The sequence below is a fragment of the Delphinus delphis genome, chromosome 21 (assembly GCF_949987515.2).
Source record: "Delphinus delphis chromosome 21, mDelDel1.2, whole genome shotgun sequence".
Classification (NCBI taxonomy): Eukaryota; Metazoa; Chordata; class Mammalia; order Artiodactyla; family Delphinidae; genus Delphinus; species Delphinus delphis.
In genome coordinates, this window is record NC_082703.1 from 4,857,695 (window position 1) to 4,885,066 (window position 27,372).

Consider the following 27,372-nt stretch of genomic DNA (forward strand, 5'->3'; position numbering starts at 1 on the left):
CAAACAAATGTACATAAAACAGAAACATACTCACAGATACAGAGAACAAACTAGTGGTCACCAGCTGGGAAAAGGAAGGGGAGGAGGGGCAAGATAGGGGGATTAAGAGATACAAACTACTATGTATAAAATAAATAAGCAACAAGGATATATTGCATAGCATAAAGAAATTTAGCCATTATTTTTTAATAACTTTAAATGGAGTACAATTTATAAAAATACTGAAAAATCAAAAAGTCCTTTTGTATTCTTCCTTAGTTCTCTTTCAGAAAAACTTTTGAATAAACCTTCCAAGTCACTTTATTCCTAATGGGGTATTCTAAATATACCAGAGTCAATCTTCACCCACTCACACACATCCTATGTTATTATAAAGATAATTACATTATACATGGATTCATTCAATCAGTAAGTATTTGTTGAGTGTGGAGTATACATCAGACACTATTCTATGTGCTGGTGATGCAGCAATAATCAAGCCATAGACTATCTATTCACTTTGTTATTTTGTTGTTGTTCTTTTGCCAATACCACCTGGTGTGTGTGTGTGTGTGTGTGTGTGTGTGTGTGTGTGTGTATTTAATTTGCTATGGATGATTACTGTTCCAAATTATTAAAATATTCATGCACTTGGTTAATTTTTATTTCTAGATAAAATTTAGGATCTGCTTTTGCAGAAGAGTAGTTCAATTTGGGTTAAAAGGGGCATGTTGGTGGGGATTTAATACAGAATGAATTGGATGTAGTTTGACTTTAAAAGAAATAGCTATCTATTTATTCCAATTTCCATGTGTTTTTCAGTTTTTTTTTAATTATTTATTTATTTATTTATTTATTTATGGCTGTGTTGGGTCTCTGTTGCTGCACGCAGGCTTTCTCTAGTTGCGGCAAGCGGGGGCCGCTCTGCATTGCGGTGCACAGGCTTCTCATTGTGGTGGCTCCTCCTGCTGCAGAGCACGGGCTCATGGGCTTCAGTAGTTGCAACATGCGGGCTCAGTAGTTGTGGCTCACGGGCTCTAGAGCACAGGCTCAGTAGTTGTGGCGCACGGGCTTAGTTGTTCCGCGGCATGTGGGATCTTCCCGGACCAGGACTCGAACCCATGTCCCCTGCACTGGCAGGCGGACTCTCAACCACTGCACCACCAGGGAAGCCCTGTCCTTCAGTTTTGTTAAATCATTTATACCTTTGAAGTACTGGAAAGAACTTATTAACTTTATTCCTATTTGTTACATAGTTTTTATTTTCTTAAGAGTGTAGTAAACTTGCCTTTTTAATTTCATTCTCTATTTATTGACTTTTAAAAAATAAAGACTATTATTTTTGTCTTAGGTATTCCACTACTGTATTCCAAGCGCAACATTTTTCTTTATTGTCAAATATAATGGATCTACTTCTAATGATTCACTATTATGTATTAAATTTCTTATAACTTACTGGTAGAAAGTTTCTTCAAATTAATGATATTAAGTTTTATTCTGAAGCACGTTTTTGAGGAAGGAGTATTTAGTGTTATAGATTCTTCCTCAATTAGTTGTGATAAGGAGATGTTTTTCCTTTGTTTAGTATAATAATCCCATGAATAAATTAATGTATTAGCATTCTTCAGAATAAACCTCATTTGGGCATACTTTTCTTTTGATTATACTTGTGGATTTAACTGTTAATATTTATCATAGGAAACTTGCATCTATGTTTGTTACACTAGACCATAGTGTGTGTTTGTGTGTGTGACTTTGTGATGCTAAATTTTTCTTTACTACTAAAATTAGTTGAAAATTGTATGTTTATTATCTGCCAACTAGTTCAAATCAGACGCTGTCCACATGTGGTTGGTAGACCTCAGGAGGTCTCTAAGATATTTTTAGTGGGTCTATAAGGTCAAAAAGTTTCTTAATAGTAATTAGACTTTATTTGCCTTTTATATTGTGCCGACATTTGCACTGATCAGGTAAAAGCAATAGTGGATAAAACTGCTGGTGCTCTAGTTTGAATCAAAGCTAGTGGCCAGTCATTATATTATTCACCGTCATGCACTCTAAAAAAAAACAGTTTCATTTAAGAATGCCTTTGGTAAAGCTGTAAAAAATTACTAATTTGCTAAAATTTTTTTTTTTTTTTTTTCGGTACGCGGGCCTCTCACTGTTGTGGCCTCTCCCGTTGCGGAGCACAGGCTCCGGACGCACAGGCTCAGTGGCCATGGCTCACGGGCCTAGCCGCTCCGCGGCATGTGGGATCTTCCTGGACCGGGGCACGAACCCATGTCCCTTGAATCGGCAGGCGGACTCTCAACCACTGCGCCACCAGGGAAGCCCTAATTTGCTAAATTTTAACATTTGAATACTCCCTTAATATTGTTACAAATGGAGAGCATGCATAAGCTCTTTTCATGCATAACCACAATATCTTCTCAATTACTACAGATTCTCAAGGAAAACACTGATGTGATTGTTTGAATTACAGACCGAATAGTCACATTTACCATAGAAAACAAGTTTTTATATGAAAGAACAACTTACAGACAAACCGTGGTTATTCAGGCTTGGGTATTTGGCAGACGTTTTCTTAAAAGTGAATGAGGTATGCCTGTTACTTCAAGGAAAACAACTGAATTTGAATCTTTCAAGTGAAAATTAGAATTTTGGAAAACTTTTACCCATCGACAGAGACTTTATTTTCCCATTATTTTTCTGATGATATTAGTGATGATATTAATGAATATAAGATTATGGTATTTCATAATGAAATATGTCAACATTTAGAAACTGCATAATTCAGTGAACCAAATGACCAACACATGATGTTACAAAAATATACATGTGTAAAAGGTCCACTTGAATTGTAATATAGACCAATGGGCTTTAGTGTAATGGGGTATAAATAATCCACTAATTTTGGTTTCAGATTTAACAATGCAACTAACCTTTTAGAAATTTTCACTTTTCAAGTTTGGTGTAGCAACAAAGTAGAATATGCACAGTTTTCTGAAAAGTTATTAAAATTCTCTTCCATTTTATAACTATATAATTGTTTGAGGATGGATTGGGACTGCATCTGGAGATGATGAATTTGGAGAGAAATCACAATCTCATCAATATCGATTCCTCCAATCTTAAAATATGGCACATTCTTGAATTTATTAAATACTTCCATGATTTCTCTTAGCAATACTTTGCAGTTTTCTATTTAGTGGTCTTGTACATATTTTATTAGATACATTCTTAAACATTTTATATTTCTTGGTGCTATTGTAAATGGTGTTATTTTAAAATTTCCTTTTCTAATTTATTGCTGATATAAAGAAGTCTTTTGACTTTTGTGAATTATGTAACCAATGACCTTAGTAAATACACTTATATACGCAAATTATAATTTATTTCTAGATTATTTGGGTTTTCATTGTACCCAATCATATTATTAGGAATGACAGTTAAATTTCTTCACTTCCAATTGTTATACATTTTCTTAATTAATGTTAGTCTTGATTTTTTTCTTTACTACTGTTAGTAGAGGCTTATCGATTTTATTTATTTAATTAATTAAATTTATTTATAACAAGAACTTGCATTTGGTTGTAGGATGTTTGGATACAGAATCTATACTGACCATGAAGGTGTTATGGGTATTCTGATGTCAGCACTGTTAGCACAGCTAACCAATCATTCTCTAATGATCTTGGTTTTCATTACATTTCATTTTCATGTAGTTCAAATTACTGTCTACTTTCCCTACTGATTTCTTCATCCAGGTTATATTCTCCTTCCTGATTTCTATCCTGGTAGTTTCAGGCATTTATACTTGTCCTTTCCTATTCTTGTAGCTTATACTCCACATATTGGGGAACCAACGTGAGGATCTGTCAGCTTCTAAGTATGTCACCTCAGTGGGTCACTAAAGAAAAGGCAACATGAACACAGGTTAGGATAATGAACCTATTGGATCTACTGTTAAGTGGATCTACTGTTAAGATGGATTTTTCAAAGATGCCAGGTATCACCTGGATTCTCTGTAGGCCTACGTTACGCATGATAGCAGTTTGAGTCCTCTTATGTGAGTCTGTTAAGTAAAGATTCTCTATTCAGTCATCCTACAGTGATCTGGGTATTCCCCATTCCCCAGTGAACAGCTACCGCAAATGGCTGGAGGTCACTTTGGAGGGGAATAATTGAGGAAATTGCTACTTTATATCCTTACTTGGGCATTGTAGGATCTCCCCCTCAACTTGAACAATGAGCTCTGGCTCTGAGACTAGCTTGGGTCCAGAAATTTAGCAAGGGATTGTGAATTTCCATTAGTAGTAATTGGCACCAGTCCTTTGCTCATCTCTTCCTAATTTTCAGTTACATACATCAAGGGATATCATCATTGACTACCCAGATCTCTTTTTTTAAATATAAATTTATTTTTTACTTATTTATTTTTGGCTGTGTTGGGTCTTCGTTGCTGCACACAGGCTTTCTCTAGCTGCGGCGAGTGGGGGCTGCTCTTCGTTGCAGTGTGTGGGCTTCTCATTGTGGTGGCTTCTCTTGTTGTGGAGCACAGGCTCTAAGTGCACGGGTTTCAGCAGTTGTGGCACACGGGCTTCAGCAGTTGTGGCTCGTGGGCTCTAGAGCACAGGCTCAAGAGTGTGGCGCACAGGCTTAGTTGCTCTGTGCCATGTGGGATCTTCCGGGACCAGGGATCGAGCCCATGTCCCCTGCATTGGCAGGCGGATTCTTAACCACTGTGCCACCAGGGAAGTCCCTACCCAGATCTCTCTTAATCACAGCCACTTGGCCTCTGCTATTCTGGAATTAAAGCATCCCTAGTGACACTGGGTGCCCAACTCCATGATGGTACTTCCAACCATCGACCCGAGTCTATAGAAGAAAGCTACCACTGAGATCTTCAACCACATCAGGATCTCCTCAGAAGTGCATTTCCTCATTGCTTTAGTGAAAGGAGTGTACTCTGGGCCATCCGGATAATTAGGTGCTAGATTTTGTAGTATCCTTATGTTCTATTAAAATATGGCCACAACTCTGAACTTTTGACCCCTTCTGTATTACTCCGTTAAGGTTGTTCTGGCATATCAACCTCATTTATTGTAGGCCAGATTGTTTCCCATCTTCAAGGTTCCATCCAGTGGCAAATCAAGGCTGGCCCCAGGTTACCTTGCCAAGGTATTAAACCCTGATTCACTAGACAGCATCCTCCTTTTCCAGGCTTATACTTTAATATCTTGGGGTCAACATCCTTAACATCCATCCCTGGCATGTTCTCCATGTTCTTGTCCACACATACTAGCAAATTCTACAATTTAAAAAAAATAACTTTATTCCAATAGCAGAGGGTATGTCTTCACTTGGGCTGCGTTTAGACTTGAGACTAGTTAGTGGTCTAGTACCAACAAGGGAAGGCAGGGACAGATCTTGAGAAGAACAGGCATCGTCTTGTGAGACATCCGTCTCATCTAAGTCTCTCTGGTCCACAGGCAATGTGATGCTGCTCTGCCCCACCATGGGGAGAGCAGTAACTTCACAGCCCAGGGGGTTCTGAGGGATTTGGAGGTGTTAAGTTTCTCCAGTGCATCTATTCAAATGTGCCAAGCCCAGAAATGAGTACATGAGTACATATTACTATCTGGCCAGCATGAAATCCACTTTCAGAAACCTATCTTGAGTGTCTGCTTCCTAGGACAATTTCTGGTCCAGCTAATGTGGTTTGAGTTTCTCCAGAGACAGACTCTGAAACAGTGATGCATATGAGTAATTTATTTGAAAGGCGTATTAGTTCCCTACTGATGCTGTGACAAATGACCACAACCATAGCGACTTAAAATAACCCAAGTTAATCTTCTCATACTTTCTGTAGCTCAGAACTTCAGACAGGCAAACTAGGTCAGGTCCTCTGCTTACAGTCTCACAAGGGTAAAACCAAGATGTGGGAAAAAGCTTCCTGTTTCTTTGGTGGCTGTCAGCCAAGGGCTTGTCTTTTCTCCAAGAAACTATCAGCGTTTCTTCTTGTGCTTCCACGTGTCTTCATCCAGCAGTAGCGGCTTGAGCCCCCTTCTGCCACATCTCTCTGACTTCACCTGGAGAACATTCTCTGTTTCTAAGGGCTCATGTGATTAGCCAGGACCCACCCAGATAATCCAGGATAATGTCCCCTCTTTAATGTCCATACCCTTAATTAGTTCTGCACATTACCTTCTGCCATGTAATATGCATATCCACAAATTCCAGAGCTTCGAGTGAGGATGTATTTGAAGGTCCATTCTGCCAACCACCAAAGCGCTGGTATAGGATGTTAGGGAAGGGACGCAAGCCAGTACGAGTGGGTTTGTGAACTGTTTGCTGCTCCTGTAAGATAAAGCTAAATCCCACAAGTACCTCTGGGAAATGACACAGAATAGGGGACAGCAAACATTTTCTGTAAAGGATGAAATAGCACATAGTTTCAGTTTTGCTGAAATGCTGTGCCACATGGTCTCTGTTGCAACTATTCAACTCTGCTGTTGTAGCACAAAAAGAGTCATAAACAATATGTAAACATATGGGTGTGGCTGCATTCCAATTAGGTAACATTTACAAAAATAAGTGGCAGCTGAATTTGGCCCACTGGCTATGGTTTGTAGAACTTTGATGTAAAGCTTGCCTCAGAAAATTTCCTCCTAAGGGGCAAGGAATCTGGGACATTTATTTACCATCATACTTATCTGAGGGCCGATCGATAGTCCTGAGTACCTTAAGTCCTCCCTGATAACTGGCTGAGTATTCTACTCTATTGAGGCCAGAGGACGCACTGCAACAGAAAGTATCAGATACTTGAAGCAAAAACACTCTACAGGAACAGTCAAGGCCAAGGAAATACTGGCAGAGCATTGACAGCATCTGCTGTAAGTGTTAATCTGCCTACAGCCTGCAGTTGTGGAAATTCACAATGTGTAGATTTAGCCCTAGATTATGTTGCTTCATTTTATCCTTCATTAAATATAACTAGAGTATTTGGCAAGTAATTGGTACATATTTTGGGGTAGGTGAATGCAAGATGAGCACAGTACTATGTATTTACCAAAAAAACTAAGATGACATTGGAAAATCTGAGATAGTTGGAAAACATGTATACATATATAGAGAGACACACACACACATACATGTATGTATAAACTTTAGGAAATGGTAGATGATTAAGGGAATGTGTAGGGATTTAAAGTTATGTAAACAGGTAGTGGTTAGCTATTTTTGTAGGTGGATAAAAAATTCATATAACTGCTGGGGGAGTAATCATGAAGAAATTTTTTTAATTTAAATAGGGGGAATTATTAAATATTACAAAATAATGATATAACATACTAAATATCTGGTCCTATCACTTGAAAACAGTGTCGTGCACTGAGCATTCGGTTGGTGGAGCTATAGGAGATTATACATTCATATTTAGAATGAGTAAACAGAACAAATTTTGATCATCCTGAAACCGGGAAATGCAGGAACGTTTGAGAATAATTAAGAAACATCCATTATAATGTTTAGACATCCTTGCAACCATAAGAAACAGAAAAAAGTTGGACCAAATTCAGAAGTTTGTAGAGAAAACAGAGACTGAGGTCATATGATTTGGCTAAAAGGGAATTCATTTAGTCCATATATTCAAAATCTCTCTGCTGCTATAATTGTAAACGGTGTCTTCAAACCAAGGTTTCACGACTCATTTGTCTTCTCAGCTGAAGAGGTGTGGGGAAATGATTCATACGTCTTAATTTATCCTCATTTTCACATCTTAATTCTACTGGAGACTTAGTTGCATATATCATTCCATATGCCATGACCACTTACTGGAAACATAAGAAATGGTGCTCAGATTTCAGTCTTAATTACTCACCTGTTCACTGTCACAGTCACATTCTTCCTGAGGTTCCAAAATCCCATTACCACACACCGACTGATTTTGATATAATGGTTTCAGTTTTGAAAAGTTCTGAAGACACTGACCCTCAAATGTTGAAACAAAATATCTATAGTCACGCATGCTGCAGTTGCTAAACATCTTTACACCACTGGAAACCCTAAAAGGAAATAACAGTCCTCAGGTTAAGTAAACCTAGCTAATAAAACCACGTCTAAACAATGCTCCATGTATAATGATACGAATTGCAGGATGGCTCAAACGAAAAACTTGTACCTTGGTGGAGACAAAGTCAAACATGATTAATTTTTAATTTATCATTGTTTATCTTTAACATTAAAAAAATAAGCATTGAAAGTGTATCTTTACAGGAAAGCAATAAGGTATAATGGTTAAATCTGTCTATCTATCACCTATCTATCTACCTACCTATCATCACCTATCTTTCTCCTTACCTAATATGCTCTTCTCTTACATATTGAAAGCTTCCTTCCCTTATTTCCATTAAATATTTGCTCAAATGTCACCTTCTAGAGAGGTCTACCTTGACATTATCTGAAATTGTGTTCCCTCCCATATTCTCCTTCCAATTTCAATATTCATTATTCTACATAGTAGTTTCACATCATGTAAAAATAAGATTTTTTGTTTGTATCTTTTAATATATTTTCACATGACCTAAATTTTACACTAAAATATAAGTCCCTTGAAGTTTTATATTTTCATGTTCATTTCCAGTGGGCTGTCTAGTAGCTATGTCTAACAGATGTCCAATAGACATTTCAAATACGCGAGGTACAGTATTGAACTACTGTTCTTCCCCACCAAGTCTGCTCCATCCACTGTTCTCAGTTGCTGGCAACTCCATTCTTCTGGTAGCTCAGGTTGATAACATGGGTGTGACCCTGGACCTTCTGCACTAATACACACACACACACACACACACACACACATGAATATAACACATCCAATTAACAATTTTTATATGGATTACATGCTGAAATGATAATATTTCAGATAGACTGGGTTAAATAAAATAATTTATTAAAATACATCACTAATTAATTTTATCTACTTAAACAAATTTTTAATGTAGCTACTCTAAAATTTAAAGTTCTATATGAGGCTCACATTTCATTTCTATTGCACAGTGCCACTCTACGCAATCATGTCTGAAATAATCGTGCCTGAACAGCTATATCTGAGATGACAGAAGTCCTGGGTTGTCTCCTGAGCCTTCGAGGAAAGAAATATCTAATTGCCAAGGTTTCAGAGTTGGTAGTGTCTGAGAAAAAGAGTGAAATGCTTTAGCCTTTACTGGCATAGCCATTTGTAATGGGATAAATAAGGGAAACTGGGAGGAATATCACAAGCAATAATAGTATTTAAGCAAACTTCTCTATTACTTTTAACTACGTTGTTTGTTTTTTTAAAAGGAACATTTATTTATTTTTGGCTGCATCGGGTCTTTGTTGCTGTGCGCGGGCTTTCTCTAGTTGCAGCGAGTGGGGGCTAATCTTCGTTGCGGTGTGTGGGCGTCTCATTGCGGTGGCTTCTTTTGTTGCGGAGCACGGGCTCTAGGCATGCGGGCTTCAGTAGCTGTGGCTCGCAGGCTCAGTAGTTGTGGCGCGCGGGCTCTAGAGCACAGGCTCAGTAGTTGTGGCGCATGGGCTTAGCTGCTCTGTGGCATGTGGGATCTTCCCAGACCGGGGATCAAACCCGTGTACCCTGTGTTGGCAGGCGGATTCTTAATCACTGCGCCACCAGGGAAGTCCCAACTACATTGTTTTAATCGGCATCTGTGCCATTCTGTTTCTGTAGGCCACTCTCATGCAAAAAGCTACGAACTCTGAGCACTGACATCCTTTTACACAAAATTAGTTTAAAAATACACAGGGACTCAGAGGTTATTTTCTACTTGGACCACATGTTTTCTGAGTGAAAATTAAAAGTATTAGTTAGAACTTGGAACTTTTATTTAAGGTGGGTACAAAACAATTTAATTTTTAAAATCTTTGCTTAAAAGATGGCCATGGGGGGCTTCCCTGGTAGTGCAGTGGTTGGGAGTCCGCCTGCCGATGCAGGGGACGCGGGTTCATGCCCCGGTCCAGGAGGATCCCACGTACCGCGGAGCAGCTGGGCCCGTGAGCCATGGCCGCTGAGCCTGCACGTCTGGAGCCTGTGCTCCGCAACGGGAGAGGCCACAACAGTGAGAGGCCCGCGTACCACAAAAAAAAAAAAAAAAAGATGGCCATGGGAAGGAAGAAATGCAAGTGATATATATATATACACACACATACATACATATATAATAGACACAAGGCATTTGAAACAAATATTAAATAATTGGCTTTTTGTGGGGAAGACTACCTCTGGGTCTAAAGACAGCTATAAAATAAGTTGGGCTAAGGCAGCTGCCTTGAAATACTTTGATTTCTTATCCAAAGTTCCAATTGTGGGGTAGGAAAAAAAATTGAAATAATTATTTCAGGAGAATGCAGCATCCTCTGCAGCCCTAACTGTTTCTGATTCCATGGGCATTAACTTGGCAAAATGTCAACTATCTGCTTTCTTTTACATAGGCACTTCGGTAGCTGTTTGAATTAATCTTAAATTTGTAATTACAAAATATGTCTTCAACAAGTCCAACAATCCTATCACTTTCCTAAGTCATTTCTAAGTTCCAGTCTCCAAGATAAGTGTTTCACATCTTCTATCAAAGCTTTCTATCAGAATAAACCAGATTCCCTACATCTTTACACCTCCATTAACCAGATTCCCTACATCTCTATCTGTTTACTCTCCTAATGTTCTATCACAGTAACTGAATTTATCCTCTCCTCTCTAATTTCCTCCATGATTTTGCTCTTAACTCTTCATATGTCCAAAATCATCTTTTCTTCCTCTTCTCTTCATTTTGATCAATCTATAGGTAATATGTCATGTCTCCCATCAATAAAATCCCTCCTTTGATTATAAATCCCACCTCATAATCCCCAAAAGGTTGCCTGTATCCTTCATCTCCATCCTATTGCCCCCCACAGAGTTTATCAGGTTCCTTAAAAAGAATCTAAAATATTGATTGGGATTGCACTGAATTTATAAACCTCTTCTGAAAAAATTAGACATTTTATAATAGGTCATCTATTTTCTTAGTGCTGGTATACACATACTTGTACACATAGTAATGGTTTTCAAGATGGATCACCCTGATGAATTTTTTGATGTTGTTGTTGTTCTGACTGTGTACTGATGCTGTGGCCTCTATGTAGGTAGTCAAGCATAATAACTGCAAAGAAGGACAATTATTTTCCTCTTCAAATCTTTTCTTCTTTTTTTTCCCCTCAAAGTAATAGCCAAAGCTACTAGTACTACGTTATATTGTTAAGGGTGATTTTGCCTTGAGCAACAGATACAACAAGAACAAAAACAACAACAGTATCTATGTGAATTCAATATTTCATAGTCTTCATAAATCTTTAAAGTTTCCCTCTAATTCCCTTGAGTGAATATTTCATTATCATGGGGTTTACCACTTTCTGGAGTCTTATATCATGTGAACAAATTCATTAGTGTGATATCTCTTCAGGCACAACATTCCTTCCTAATTTTTGACGTGGGATTGAGTACAAAAAATAAATTCATCATGTCTTGTAAACAACCTCACAAATAAATGTGTGAAATAAATTCAGAAGAAAAAACAAGGCTTACACTGCTTCATGATTCATTATGCACATAGCGCTTGGACAGGAACATTTACGGATGTCATCATATGTTAATCCTATTTTAAGGCCAAGCAGTTGAGCTATAATAACGGAAAATCCCTCCAATGTTATTGCACCTGGATACTAAGATAAAGAAGGTTGAAGAGAAAACCATTATATAAGAAGAAAACAAAAGCAAGTAATACATCAAAACAGTTTTGTTCCTATAAAATTTTATATTTTAATACCTTTTCATGTTGACCATATTTTATATTTTATTTTGATAAAATAGTTAATTTATTAAGAAGCATGATATAAAGTAAAATGTAATTAAACTACCAATATCCTCTGGTGTAAAATTAGGCATGCCCAGATTCTATAGCCTTAAGCACACTTAGTGTTTCTGATGTAAACAATATAAAACACATTTATTTAACTTTCTTATTAAATCAATTCATTCAATTAACAATTATTAATTCAGTATACACATGTGTCAGGCACTATGATAAAAGATAAGAATATAGTGGCATGCATGAAAGAAAGGACTTTGTCCACACTTGCAGTTATATTACAAAAGTGGAGAAAGAAAACTAGTAGGAAATTAATAACGAACTCCCCAAATACAGAGAGATCATGAAAAGTGCTCTGAAGAAATGGAGTGCTCTAATAGAGAATTCTGAGGAGGGGTATAAGATACAGATAAGATACTTAGGAAAATCTGTTTGTGGAATTGATGTTTAGGCCAAGATAGAAAGTTTGGAAAATGACCCAGCCTCATTAATAGCGGTAGGGAGCTTGTATGGGAACCTGTTCAAATGCTGTAGTATAATGAGTGAAGTGAAGGAATGACAGAACGGAAGTTCGAGATATAGGCAAGGCCATGGTAAAGAAATTTGAAGTGAGATGTTACCAAAAAAAGATTGGTGGTAGTGCAGAGTGGCATTTCATATGATTTAACCTGGATAAATAAACTGTGATACTTTTCTCATATTTTTAATCATTACAAGAAAAATTCTTAGAACTTCTCTAATTTTTCTACATCAATAAAAATACATAGTGAGTAAAACTGAATTAATACCTAAAAGAAAAAATATTGTGTGTATGTATGTGCATGTGTGTGAATGAAAACATAGAATATTATCTAGCAACATGGAAAAATGACTTAGTAGGTACCCTCTCTTGAAAAAAAGGGAAAATCCCAGTGTCAGGATTTGAAAGGAGGCTAAAGACAAATCAGAACATGAGAGATGATATCTGGCTAACCACCAGGTTTTAGGGCAAGATATAGGAACCAGAAGCTGGACTTTTAATGCCAACACAGAGAAAGGAGAAACAGTCTTATACTTTCATATTTATATAGTTGAAAACAAATCTCCTGTATAAAGCCATGCTACAGAATAAAATAAGCCCTTAATTACACTGTGCAGGAAGAGAAGGTAGATTACACACAAAAATTAATAACAGGAATAAAAAAGGTGACATCAGTAAAGATCCTCAGATTAGAAAGAGCTATGATGTGCAAAAGAATGAAATTGGAAACTTGTCGTATACCACTTACAAAAATTTACTTGAAATGGATTAAAGACTTAAACATAAGACCTGAAACTGTAAAAGTTTTAGAAGAAAACATATGGCAAAAGCTGTTTGATATTGGTCTTGGAAATGATTTTATTGGATTTCACATCAAAAGCACAGGCAACAAAAGCAGAAATAAACAAGTGGGACAATATCAAAAGAAAATATGTCTACACAGCAAAGGAAACAATCAACAAAATGAAAAAGCAACCTATGGAAATGGAGAAAATACTTGCAAACCGTATACCTGATGAGGTGATTTTAAAAATATATAAGGAGCTCATAGAACTCAACAGCCAAAAAGCCCCAAATAACTCAATTAAAACATGGACAAAGGGCCTGAACAGACACTTTTTCCCCCCAAATAATACATATGAATGGCCATCAAGTATATGAAAAATGCTCAACATCACTATTCGTCAGAGAGATATAAATCAAAACCACAGTGAGATACCACCTTCTACGAGATAGGATAGGTAATATCAAAAAGAGATAATGAATGAGGACACAGAGAAAAGGCAGCCCTGGTGCATTGTTGGTGGAAATGTAAGCTGATACAGTCATTGTGCAGAATAGTATGCAGTCCTCAAAAAATTGAAAACATATCATATGAGCCAGCAGTGCCACTTCTGGGCATAGACGCAAAGAAAACGAGACCCCTTTCTGAACTCCCATGTTCACGGCAGCATTATTCTCAATAGCCCAGGCTTGGAAAGAACCTGCATGTTCACCAGTGAATGAATGGGTAACGAAAACGTGGTAGGTATACAGTGGAATGTTAGTCAGTTATAGAAAAGAAGGAAGTCCTGACATTTGTGACAACACAGATGACCTTGAGGGCATTATGCGGAGTGAACTAAGTCAGACAGAGAATGACAAACACCCCATGATTTCATATGTGGGATCTAAAACAAACGAACAGAAAACGAAACGGAAACAGACCCAGATACAGAGAACAAACTGGTGGTTAGCAGAGGTGGGGACTGCTGGTGAGATGGGTGAAATTCATGAAGGCGATTAAAAGGTGCTGACGGAGAAAGACAAATACTGTATGGGATCACTTACATGTGGAATCTAAAACAAACAAAAAAAGACGAAAACCACTGACCTCACAAAAACAGAGAGAATGGTGGTCCCTAGGAGCTGGGGAATTAGGGAAATGGGAAGAAGTTGGCAAAAGGTTACAAACTCTCAGTTATAAGATGGATGAATGAGTCCTGAGGATCTAATGTACAGCATGGCAACTATAGTTCCTAATACTGTATTATATACTTGAAATTTGTTAAGAGAGTGGATCAAAAGCACTCTCATAAATAAAGAAGGTAAACTATGTGAGGTGATGGATATATTAATTAATTTAATTTTGAGAATCGTAAATAACTTACATCAAATGATCACACCGTACACTTTAATTATATTAGTATTTTATTTGTCAATTATACCTCAGTAAAGCTGGGGGAGGGGGGCAGGAAGAGCTGTGGTGTGTTGTGCACGTGTGTGCGCACAAATACAGGAAAAACATAGAGAAGAAAAATGAATATTGGACAGTTTCAACAGAGACTTGGAATCTATAGTATAGAATCTAATAGATACTTCAGGTCATGAAGAAATTGGAGCCTGCCGGGCATTAACAGAAGCTTGCAGCATTGGTCAGGAGTCCATGCTCAAAGGAAACTAACTCTAGAAAGAGACAGTTTTTGTGACGTTTAGACTCAGGCCAGGTGTAATAGACATGGCAAATGGGTTCACAGGGAACTCATGGAAAAAATGTTTACTATTTCTGGCCTGGAAAATATAAATTGTGAATAAGAGGAGGAGGATGACTGCGAAATACACAAGCAGAAAGCTTCAGAAAGAAGACCCTCCAAATTCTGACCCCCACATTTCTGGCTGAGTTTTGAGACACTCATACATGGAACAGCCTCAACACAACTGAAGATCTCAGCTGAGGCTAGAGCTGTTGTTCATGATGAAGAGCTGCTGTTCTAAATTTAACCAAGAGCACTGCATGACAAAACAAGCAAACACAAAATCAACCCTCATCAGAGAAAAGCATCAGAATCCAGACTCCCTATGAATGTTACAATGTTCAAGGTAACATAGGATATCATTGAAAAGGCCATGAAAACTGAATTGGGGTGTGAACAATGGCCCATAAAACTGATCCAGAATGTGTATTTTAGAAAATAAACTGTCTTCTGAAATGGAAGATTTAAAGAGAAATCAGTGTCTCCTGACATAATTTTCAGAAATATCCTGAATACAGTCCAAAATTACTCATCATACCAAGAATCAGGAATATCTCAACTGTAATCAGAAAAGACAATCAACAGAGAGCAAAACCAAGATGGTTCATACATTGCATTCTGCAACAAGGATTTTAAAGTAACTTCCATAAAAATGCTCCAACAAGCTATTACAAAAACGGTTAAAAGAAATTAAAAAACAGAAAATCTCATCAAAGAAATAGATAATATAAAAAGAACCAAATGAAAGTTTCAGAACAGAAAAATACAATAATAAAAAAATAAATAAAACCTCAATAAATGAACTTAGTAACAAAATGGAGATGTCAAAAGGGAGAATCAGTAAACTTAAAGATTGATTAGGGGCTTCCCTGGTGGTGCAGTGGTTGAGAATCCGCCTCCCAGTGCAGGGGACACAGGTTTGAGCCCTGGTCCAGGAAGATCCCACATGCCGCGGAGCAACTAAGCCCGTGCACCACCACTACTGAGCCTGTGCTCTAGAGCCCACGAGCCACAACTACTGAAGCCTGTGTGACACAACTACTGAAGCCCACACGCCTAGAGCCCATGCTCTGCAACAAGAGAAGCCACTGCAATGAGAAGCCCGTGCACCACAACAAAGAGTAGCCCCCGCTCGCCGCAACTAGAGAAAGCCTGCATGCAGCAACGAAGACCCAAGGCAGCCAAAAATAAATAAATAAATAAATTTATATATAAAAAAAGATTGATTAGTATAAATTATCCAATCTGAAAACAGAGAGAAAATAGTTTTTTTTAAAAAATTAACAGAAATACAGGAGCAGTGGGACAATAACAAAAAAATCTAACATTAATATCGTTAGCGGCCCAGAAGAGAAGAAAAAGTGCATAGAAAATCTCCCAAATTTGGCAAAAGACACAAATCTACATATGTAATAGATTCACAAAACTTCTGACAATAAACTCAAAGTAGTCCATGGCCAGACAGATCATAATTACATGGCTAGAGAAAAATTTTAAATGCCTTGAAATCAGCCAAAGGAAAACAACACATTGCTTATTCAGGAACAATGATTACTATGACAGAGGATTTCTCATCAGAAATAAATGGGACAGAGGATGTAGGACAATATTTTCAAAGTGCTGAAAATGACTTTCATCCTGCAAAAATATCCTTAAAGAATAAAGAAGAAGTGAACACATTCTAAAATGAAGAGAAATTCAGAGACTATGTTCCAGTATCCCTGCTTCAGAGCTATAACATCTGTAGTGAAGAAAGAGGAACAGAAGGGATATTTATATGGGAAGATATAATAGACTATTTTTCTTCATTTGACTTTTTTTAAAAAATTATGTTTCAGGGTTAAAGACAATGTACTGAAAAGTAATGTTTCATCAAATTATATCATAAAATTCCGTTTTATGATTATATACATGATTTGGGACCTAAAATATGGTGTTAACATTTCTATATTCTACTTGAAATGGTATAATGCTGGTACACAAACTTGTGTGTATGTGATTGTGTGTGTGTGTAATCGTAGTACAGAAAACATGAAAAATGCTTTACAAAGAGAAATATTGAAAAACTCTAAAAATCAGAGATTGATCGTTTCTGTAAAGAGCCAGGACATATTTGTGTACTATATAGTGTCTGTCACAACTATAATTCTGATGTTGTATCAGGAAAGTAGTCATAGACAGTAGGTAAACGAATGGATATAGCTGTGTTCCTATAGAACTTTATTAACAATATATGTGGTAGGCCAGATTTGGCTGATGGGTCACATTTGCTTATGTCTATGATGAATAAATCAAAATAGAATACTAAAAATTGTTCTAGTATCCCAAATAAAAACTGGAAATGCCAACGGAGGACCACAAAAAACAAAAAGATAAAACAGAAAACATATACTAAGTTGACAGACTGAAATACAAACATATCAACAATTAGATTCAATGCAAACTGTCTAAACATACCGATTAAAAGCCATAGATTTGCAAAATGTAGGAAAAACCACATGTTCCAGCTATATGCTGTTTACAAGAAACTCACATAAGAAATAAAGATGAAAGTAGTTAAGAAAAAAGATTTAGTATGTGAACATTTATCACAAGAAAGTTGGAGAGGCTACATTAATAACAGGTGAAGTTAACTTCAGAGCAAAAATTATCATGGACAAAGGATATTATATAATAAAAGGTTTGATTTGCCAATAAAATATAATAATCTTAAATGTTTGGGTACCAAACATAAGAGCTGCAAAATATATGGAGCTAAAATGAATACAACTGAAAGAATAAATACACACATACATAATTTAGTTGGAGACTTCAACAACTCTCACAACTGAGAGAAGCACTAGACAACTGGATATTGTTTAGAAGACATGAAAAATACTATCATACTACAATACCTATAAACTACTCAACTGCAGCATGATATACATCTTGTGAGTTTTGTAACATATGTAGCTTAAAGCAAGGTGTTTATGGACTTCAGTGATTGCAAGGTTTGTACCCATGACATGAAGTAGCACAATTTAACACTCTGGGAAAAGTTAAGTCAATCACTCAAGGCTGGGAAAAAGAGAACCCAAAGAGAGCAGATGAAATAATTCCTGGAAATCACACAGAACTGGGAATAATTGCTGGGCACACCAGCCAGAATAGAAACATTCATAATTCATGGGGCTTTGGATAGAGGGACTTAGAAGTCTACTGTCTCCTGATTAGTCTGGAACAAATTCACTCTGTATGAAATGCCTCCTGCTGCCACCTGAGAATATTTGAAAGAATGTCTGGACAGGATCAAACTCTTTCCAAGCAACTTGACTGTGTCCTAGGATAGGAAAAATAACACACACACACACATGCACATAAATATGCAGCAACCAGCAAGGTATAAGTCAAAGTAGGCAACCAAATAAAATGTATAAAGCAGTAGATATCAGTGAAAAGGGCCAAGTAGGTAGCTCCAAGGACCTACCTGCTGCTCCACAAAAATACTGAAAATTTGAGAAAAAAATCGTCAGCATCAAATTTGTCAGAACTCTAGAAAATAGTAAAAGATTTACAGCAATCAAGTGAATGCTGAAACTAGAAAAAGGCAATTTGAGAATTTATAACTTGTATTTTAAAACACTACTGGAATATTAGGTTAAAATATTTATTAAGATTTTTTTTTATAGACAACTTAAAAATAGTAGGGAAGCACTGTGGCATTTTCACTTCCTCAAATCCTGCCCCAATCTCCAGCATGGATTTATTTCTGGGCTCTTCATTCTGTTCCATTTGTCTATATAGCTGTTTTTATACCAGTACTATACTGCTTTGATTACTGCAGCTTTGTAACATATTTTGAAATCAGAAAATGTAATGCCTCCAGCTTTGTTCTTCTTGCTCAAGATTTCTTTGGCTGTCCCGAGTCTTTTGTGATTACACATGAATTTTAGGACTGTTGCTTTCTATTTCTGTAGATAATGCCATTGAGGTTTTGATAAGGATTCACTGAATTTGCAGCTCACTTGGGATAATATGGACATTTTAACAGTATTAATTCTTCCAATCAGTGGATATGGATGTCTTTTCATTTATCTGTGTCTTCTTTAACTTCTTTCATTTGTGTTTTAGAAATTTTCACCTCTCTGGTTAATGTTATTCCTAAGTATTTGATTGTTCTTGATGCTATTGTGAATGGGATTGGTTTATTAATTTCCTTTTTCAGATAGTTCATTGTGTATAAAAACATGACTCATTTTTTTTTTTTTTTTTTTTTTTGTGGTACGCGGGCCTCTCACCACTGTGGCCTCTCCCATTGCAGAGTACAGGCTCTGGACGCGCAGGCTCAGCGGCCATGGCTCACGGGCCCAGCCGCTCCGCGGCATGTGGGATCTTCCCAGACCAGACCACGAACCCGTGTCCCCTGCATTGGCAGGTGGACTCTCAACCACTGCGCCACCAGGGAAGCCCAACATGCCTCATTTTTGTATATTGATTTGTTTCTGCAAGTTTACTGAATTTGTTTATTAGTTTTAAGAGTTTTTTTATTGTTGTTTAATATTTAGGACTTTCACACATATGACCATGTCATTTACAAACATAGATAATTTTACTTCTTTTCCAATTTGGATGTCCTTTCTTTCTTTTTTCTTTCTTTCTCTCTCTCTGTTTTGTTTGTTTGTTGGGTTTTTTTTTGTCTAATTGCTCTGGCTAGGACCTCCAGTACCATGTTGAATAGAAGTGGTGAGAGCTGGTATCCCTGCCTTGTACCAGATCTTAGATGGAAAGCTTTCAGTTTTTCCCCATTAATTATGATGTTCCCTGTGGGCTCTTCATACATGTCCTTCATTGGATTGAAGTAATTTTCTTCTACTTTTGGAAATTTGTTGAGAGGTTTCATCATGAATGGATGTTAAAATCTGTCAAATGCTTTTTCTGATTCTATTGAGATGATCATGTGAATTTTCTCTATAATTTTGTTGTCATGGTGTATCACATTGAATGCTTTGCATATGTTGAACCTATGTTAAACATATGTTGCATCCCAGGAATAAATCCCTCTTGATCATAGTGTATAATACTTTTAATATGCTAAATTTGGTTGAATTTGGTTTGCTACTATTTTGTTGAGGATTTTTGCATTTATGTTTACCAGGGATATTGGTCGTAGTTTTTTTTTTCCTGTGGCATCTTTGGCTTTGGCGTCACGGTGATGCTGGTCCCATAAAATGAGTTTGGAAGTGTTCCTTCATTTATTTTTGCAAGATTTTCAGAAGGAATGGTATAAATTCTTCCTTGAATTCTTGATAGAAATATCCAATGAAGCGATCTGGTCCTGGACTTTTCTTTATTAGGAGGTTTTGGATTACTATACTAATTCAACCCCTTATTTGTTATTGGACCGTTCAGTCTTTCTGTTTCTTCTTGATTCAGTGTTGTTAGGTTGTATGTCTCCAGGAATTTATCCATTTCTTCCAGGTCATCTGATTTGTAGGCATAAAATCATTCCTAATACTCCTTTATTATCCTTTTAATTTATCAGACATCCATTGTAATGCCTCCTCTTTCATTTCTGATTTCATCCATTTGAGTCTTTTTTTTTGCTTAGTTTAGATAAGGGTTTGTCAATTGTGTTTGTCTTTTAAAAAAATCAACTAGCTTTGTCAAAATTTTCTATTGTTTTTCTACCCTCTATTTAATTTATTTCTGCTCTAAGCAAAGTCTTCAGAAAAACAGAAATGGAGAAAATATAACTCATCTTATGTAGTCATTATTACCCTGATATCAAATCCAGAAATAGTCAATATCAGAAAAGATAACTAAAGTTCAATGTAACTCATCAACTTAAAGGCAAATTTTCTTAAAATGTTACCAACTCAAAAGGCAACAATAAATTAAAAAAAGACAATGCAGGAATGCAAAGCAGTTTCAACAACTGAAAATCGGTCAATAATATACTCACCATATTAACAGACTAAAGAATAAAAATCATATGTGTCTCAATAAATGTAGAAAAAGGCATTTGACAAAATTTAACATCAATTTCTGGAAGAACAAACAAATAAAAAACACTAAACACGTGGGAATCAAAAGGAGCTTCCATAACCTGATAAAGGACTTCTACCAAAAATCCTATGACTAACATTGTACAAAATGGTGAAAGACGATGCATTTCCTCAAAGATTGGGAAGAAAGCAAGGATTAGGACTCTCACCATTTCTACTTGACAACGTAATGGGGATTCTACCTGGTGGAATAAGTCAAGAAAAAGAAAAAGCATGCATATTGAAATGAAATAAATAAAATTATCTCTATTCTCAGATGAACTAATTATCTACACAGAGAATTCCAGTCTATCAAACAGCTCATATAACTAACTGTCTTTCCCAGCCTACAGAGGGTAGTCACCACAGGAAGCATAGATAAAAGTTGGGTGAGTTTGATGGACAGCATAAATATACTCCAATAGCTCCATGTCTATAAGACAATGAATTCCTTTCTTTTCATTACACCAAGTTCACAGCAAATAGATGACCACTGATCACACATGTCAGTCAATCAATAAAATGATTAAAACCAATCCCAAATGTTTGAGCTGGTACCTCAAATCCAAAATCTCAAGTACTTTCACCTATATTAATAAATTTAGTATGAATCAAATATAATTCTGTTCTTCTTTGTTTAGAACCATTAATATCTATTCCTTCAATTGTTCCCCATTTCTTCGGTTTATAAACTGTTGCCTTCCAGGGAAGCCCTCCCAACTTTTATTTTCAATCAGTGAACATAAGGGCTGACGGGAATAGAGCAGGGGTCAGTAAACTATGGTCCAGAGACCAAGTCTGGCTTGTGACCTATTTTGGTAAAGTCTGCAAGTAAGAATGTTTTTTAAGTCTTTTAAATAGTTGAAAAAAATCAAAAGAAAAACACTATTTTGTGGCAAATGAAAATTATATGAGACTCAAGTTTTAGTAGTGATACATTAAGCTTTAATGAAACATGGTCTTGCTCATTAATCTGTACCTGTCTACACTGACTCTTGCACAGATCACATGGCCTGCAAAGCTGAAAACATTTACTATCTGGCCCTTTACTTACAGTTTGCTAATCCTTAAGATAGAACTTGAAGTGAATGTATCATTATAAGGCATCCAACTCAAATAACGTCATTAGAGGATCTCTAAGCAAGAGAAGCTAGAAGGCTCACCTCACCAGGCAGATGAGGATCAGCTACTACAAAAAAATCCTTAGACAGATTTGGGGTTTTAGAATTATCAGATTCGTCTTGCTTGGTTCATCCAATGTTACCATCCCAAATCTAAAGTCTCACTCCTTTCCAATTAATACCCTAATTATAAAATAACAGATCTGGTGCCACCTTGCATTTTTAATTCTGCAACGTGAACAATTAATCTGGGGTGTGATTCTCAGCTATATTTGCCTCGTAGTTACAAGAAAAAAAGAGATTATTTTAAAGCCACCACAGGATCCAAGAAGAATTTAATAAAAGCAAATGAGTAACAGGTAACAAACAAATTATTGTTGAAGCAACAGAGGATGATGAGGCAACTCTGAGACTAGAAAAGCAGAATGTTGCTACCAACGCCAAGACTGGTTGGGTGTATGAATGAGGAACTGTCATTAGAATTCATAAACAAGTGCTGATAAGCAGGAGGAAAAAGCACAGAGGGAGGGGATGTTTCACACGACCAGGAAGCGATGGCTCTGAGGCACTGCTCCAGGCAGGACCAGAATGTAAAGACACTATGACACTTCCCTTCCTCTCTCCAATCATCCACATTTGCTGAACATACCCAAAAGCCAGAAGCCAAAGAAGCCCAGGGAATATATTGTTCTTATGATGTAATCAGAGCAGGTAATAAGCAGAAAATGGATCTGAGAGCACCTAGTGAGCGACTGATCCACAATATAAATATTAAGAAATATTAGAGGATGTAGAAATAAAAGAAAAAATTTAAATAAGAGAAAAAAAATAGATGATGAGTCAAAATGCTCTCATATATAATTAACCAAGTTCCAGAGAGGAAAGGGAAAGAAAAAGATTAGCAAATAAATAATATTGATATAATAAAATTTCTCAGGTCAGACGTAAATTAGTATCCAGATTGAAAGGGCATCAATATAACAAGCATATTGGATGATAAAAGATACCTCGCAATGATAAAAAGATCTTAAATGTTTCTGCAGAGAAAACAAGCAGACCACATACAAATAAGTGAGACTAAGAATGGTGTTAAATTTCTAAAGAGAAAGTAAAAGGAGAGGACTTTTAAAATTCCAAGGTGCAATTATTTCAAAACCGAAATTAACCAATCTTTTAAAATAGCTACATTTTCTTTCTTTCTTTTTTTTTTTTTTTGCTATATGCGGGCCTCTCACTGCTGTGGCCTCTCCCGCCGCGGAGCACAGGCTCCGGACGCGCAGGCCCAGCGGCCATGGCCCACGGGCCCAGCCGCTCCGCGGCTCGTGGGATCTTCCCGGACCAGGGCACGAACCCACGTCCCCTGCATCGGCAGGCGGACTCTCAACCACTGCGCCACCAGGGAAGCCCTAAAACTGCTACATTTTCAATGACGCAACTCCCAAACAAGTTACTACCCACCTACTTTTTCAGTAAATTATAGGAGTGTGTATTCTAACCAAAATGAGTAAGCAAGCCAGGAAAGAATACACATATTCCAAAGGAGACAAGACAGAAGATTCTTAAACAGCTATGCAAAAAGTCCAACGTAGATTGGTTTAAAAAAAAAAAGATACATCTATAGAGTTAAAAAAAACAAAAGGAATTTCTGAATCATGTAGGAAAGTGGAGGCAATTTATAACTTAATTAAAGAATTTGGACAAAAACAGTATGATGTAACTACTAATCTGGGAAGAACCAAAAGTTATGCAATAAAGGCAACAATCTCAGTTCATTATTTGCCTCATCAGAGAATTAAACACAATTCTAATAATCTGTATAATTATAGAGAGGAAGAATGGAAGAGGCAGAATGTAGAAATGATGAGCTATTAGGATGTTAAATTCTGACTTCAACATGAGAAGTCAATAGATAATGCCTAAATTTGAATACTCAAGAAATTTAATGTGCATATTATTTAGAAATATAGAGTAAAAGAATGAACACACTATTCCTACACATACAAGCATGAATAACTATCACAGACGTAATTTTGAGCAAATATGTGGCAGACACACACAAGAACACACACTCTATCATTTACAGAAAGCTCAAAGAAAGATCAAATTAACCAGTGATTAAGTGTCAGGATAATGGTTTTCTTCAGTATGCGTAGAAAGTGAGAGGAAGCATGATTCTTCTGAAGTGTTGATAAGATTTTACTTCTTGATCTCTGGGATGTTTATACCTATGTATTGACTTGGCCAAAATTAATTGTGCTATACACTTACGACTTGTGCAATGTTCTCTATATATGATGTACTTCAATAAAACTTTAATTTGAAAGGAAACAGACATTAAGTTGTATGCCAGGAGGGAGAGGTTGACAAAAAAAGGGGAAAGAGGATTCAAGGAGTATAGATTATGCAAAGGACTGATTTAGTTGTTTTCAGTATGTCTTGTAAAACGATTTTTACTCATAATATGTGCGTTACCTGATAAAAATTTTGAAAGAAAAAATAATAGTAGTAGAGTTATATGTTTCAACATGTATACATCTTTTAACAAGCTATTCAAAATAGTTCTGAAATGATACATAAAGAAAAATGCTGAACAATAATATATAGTTAATGGATACATATATTTGTAACAATAGTATGAAGTATGCAAAAAATGGCAAGTATGAAATCATGACTTTTGTTATTTCTTGAATTTGAAGGAGACATAACAGGAAGCTTTAACTTTTCTCTAAGGTTTTATGTCCTTAGAAAATCTGATGCAAAGTTAGTAGCCATTATACCTGGCTGGTGAAGGGGTATATTAACGTTTGTTCATATTATTTCCCTATGTTTGAAATTTATGATTAAAACAACTTTCTGAGATTAAAATAATGTTGTCCCAACAAAATAATGATAGAGATATAGAGAAAAAAAATCAAGTTTACTTAACTATGTAAAATAATACTTTTAAAATACAATATAAAGTTAAAAAAAAACAGTAAAGAAGGATACAAATTACATACCATAGCAATACCTGCATCACAGCTTTTATTGCATATTGTGCCAGGAAATGTTGCTCCCACATATTTAGGCTGTTTCCTGTAACTACATCATTATAGTATGGCTTTTTTATTAGCATGGTTATTCAGAACAATTTATTAGCTTATTTATTAAATTAAATCTCCCATAGAATTTAAAATAATTTGTCAAACATATAATTTTTTATCTGAATAATATCTAATATATTATACAAGGTGCTCAAATCATTGAAAACTGTAATTCACTTTAATGCCAGTTTTCTTTCCTAAACTAACTCTTTGACTTGATACAATTTTATTTATCTCAAATTCTCCTCAGTTTCCCTTATTCAGCATTCACTGTTTTGGTCACTAAAAGTTAAAACGAAAGGGATTTTTAATCTGTAGAAAAGAAATCTTTCCTGTTCTAAAGATAAGCATTTTTAAAAAATAAATGTAACCAAAACACTCAAATCTTTCTTTATCAAACAGTAGACATGAAATGTATTCACATAACAAGGTAATGTTAACTGAATAGTGTCAATTTTACATCATTAGTAAGCTGAGGCTTGTATGTATTCTATAGTATAGTTGATATCATAAAAGTCATGAAAGACAGACTTTTTTGCATAGATTATACTCCAAAATATTTTGTCATATAAGTGATTCAGGTTATTTTATTTTTATTATATTTCCAACCACACTATCACCTCAATGGCAACAGCTATGTTTTCTTTAATATTTTCCAAGGGGCCTACAGAAAGCTGAAGAACACAATAAAGGCATTAAATTATAAAATTAATGGAATTATTTATGTATATCTCTTTATTAATGTAGAACATTGTGCTTACATAAGTAAGAATGTTACGTCATGGGGCCGTAGGATAAGATAGTCCTGTTTCCATGTCAAAAATCTTTGTAATAAATCATCAGCATCCCCATTAGTAGAAATTTGGTTTTTATCTGACCACAATTCCAAGGAGGATAGTATCACAGTCAATTTGAACTGACTAAACATCTAAAAATAAGATTTACAGTATATTTATTCAAATAACATAAATCATTACATCAAAACAGTACAAAAAAATAAAGAAAAAGTTCACTTGATTACTTTGGATATTAAACCAAATAAAGGGCTTTAAGTCATTAATTTGTCATGATATAATGGAAAGGTTTTCAATGACTTTTTATAAAATTGTAAATGTAAAGAAGTTAAAACTTACTGTGTTGACAAGGCCAATAAGCTGAATCATTTTCTGCATTACAGCCATCGTTTCTGATCCCATATAATCATGCTGAAAAAGAAATTTTTATGATTCTTTAAAAAATGTGAGTGACAGCAATTTTTTTTTTATGGCAAATATATCTTGGTGATACCAGGCAAGAAAACCATAGGATCTGTCAGACAATTTAAAGCATACTAACATAAAGATGATAATATTTACAATAAATGAAAACAAACAACAAAAAGAAAAAAAATCATACTTGGGCATTCAACATAGATTCTCACTTGTTATATATTTTAAAGACATTGTCCAGCAGAAACAATTGAAATCCTCAAGAAGTACTAAAATAACTTCACAGACCCCTCTGTATTATAAAGGGATTTCTTGAGGTAGACATTTTCTATAACACAGAGGGAATCAACCACAGTATTTCTCATTGTATGCTCAGTAATTGAAGAAGAAGCAAATACATGAGCATTAAAAAAAATCAAAATGCTCAAATAAATCTTTAAGAAAAAAGACAGAAATTGTAATGATATAAAGTGAAGATTATGTGGAATGAATGATTCAAAAAGGTTTGATAAAGAACAAGATGAAATAGGGTAAAGGAAAAAAGAATTTTTCCTCTGAAACTCATAAATACATTTTTTAAAACTAAAGTATAGTCGATTTACAATCTTATATTAGTTTCAGGTGTACAGTATAGTGATTCAATATTTTCATAGATTATATCCCATTCAAAGTTATAAAACACTGCCCCTATTCACTGTGCTGCATTTCAGTCATCAAGTAAATGCTAATAAAAACCACAATATGATCTCAGTATTCATACACCAGAATGGCAGCAATTTAAAAAAGACTATCAATACCAATTACTTGTGAGAATATGGAAGAACAAATTGTTATAGTCACTTTTGAAAACTATCAATATCCTCTAAAAGTAATATACACTAACCCGATGATATAACAATTTCACTCTTGGGTAGATACTCAAAAGATATTATGTCTACCAAATGGACATTCTTCCAAGGAAGACACACAAGTGGCCAACAGGTACACAAAAAGGTATTCAACATTACTAATCCTCAGGGAAATGC

General features: G+C 35.8%; 1 protein-coding gene across 2 annotated transcripts in view; it reads right to left on the reverse strand.

The window, feature by feature from the left end:
- Nucleotides 1–27,372, reverse strand: part of LOC132417754 (disintegrin and metalloproteinase domain-containing protein 18) — a 77,464-nt gene that overhangs the window by 34,123 nt on the left and 15,969 nt on the right. The window contains exons 8-12 of one of the 2 annotated variants that reach the window (XM_060001532.1): nucleotides 26,273–26,344; nucleotides 25,901–26,067; nucleotides 25,056–25,137; nucleotides 11,597–11,733; nucleotides 7,862–8,045 (exon numbers count right to left, since the gene is read on the reverse strand). In XM_060001532.1, coding sequence (XP_059857515.1) covers nucleotides 7,862–8,045; nucleotides 11,597–11,733; nucleotides 25,056–25,137; nucleotides 25,901–26,067; nucleotides 26,273–26,344 — 642 coding nt within the window. Of the gene's footprint in view, nucleotides 1–7,665; nucleotides 7,815–7,861; nucleotides 8,046–11,596; nucleotides 11,734–25,055; nucleotides 25,138–25,900; nucleotides 26,068–26,272; nucleotides 26,345–27,372 lie in introns of those variants that run through there. The other variant, XR_009517919.1, reaches the window with a different exon arrangement.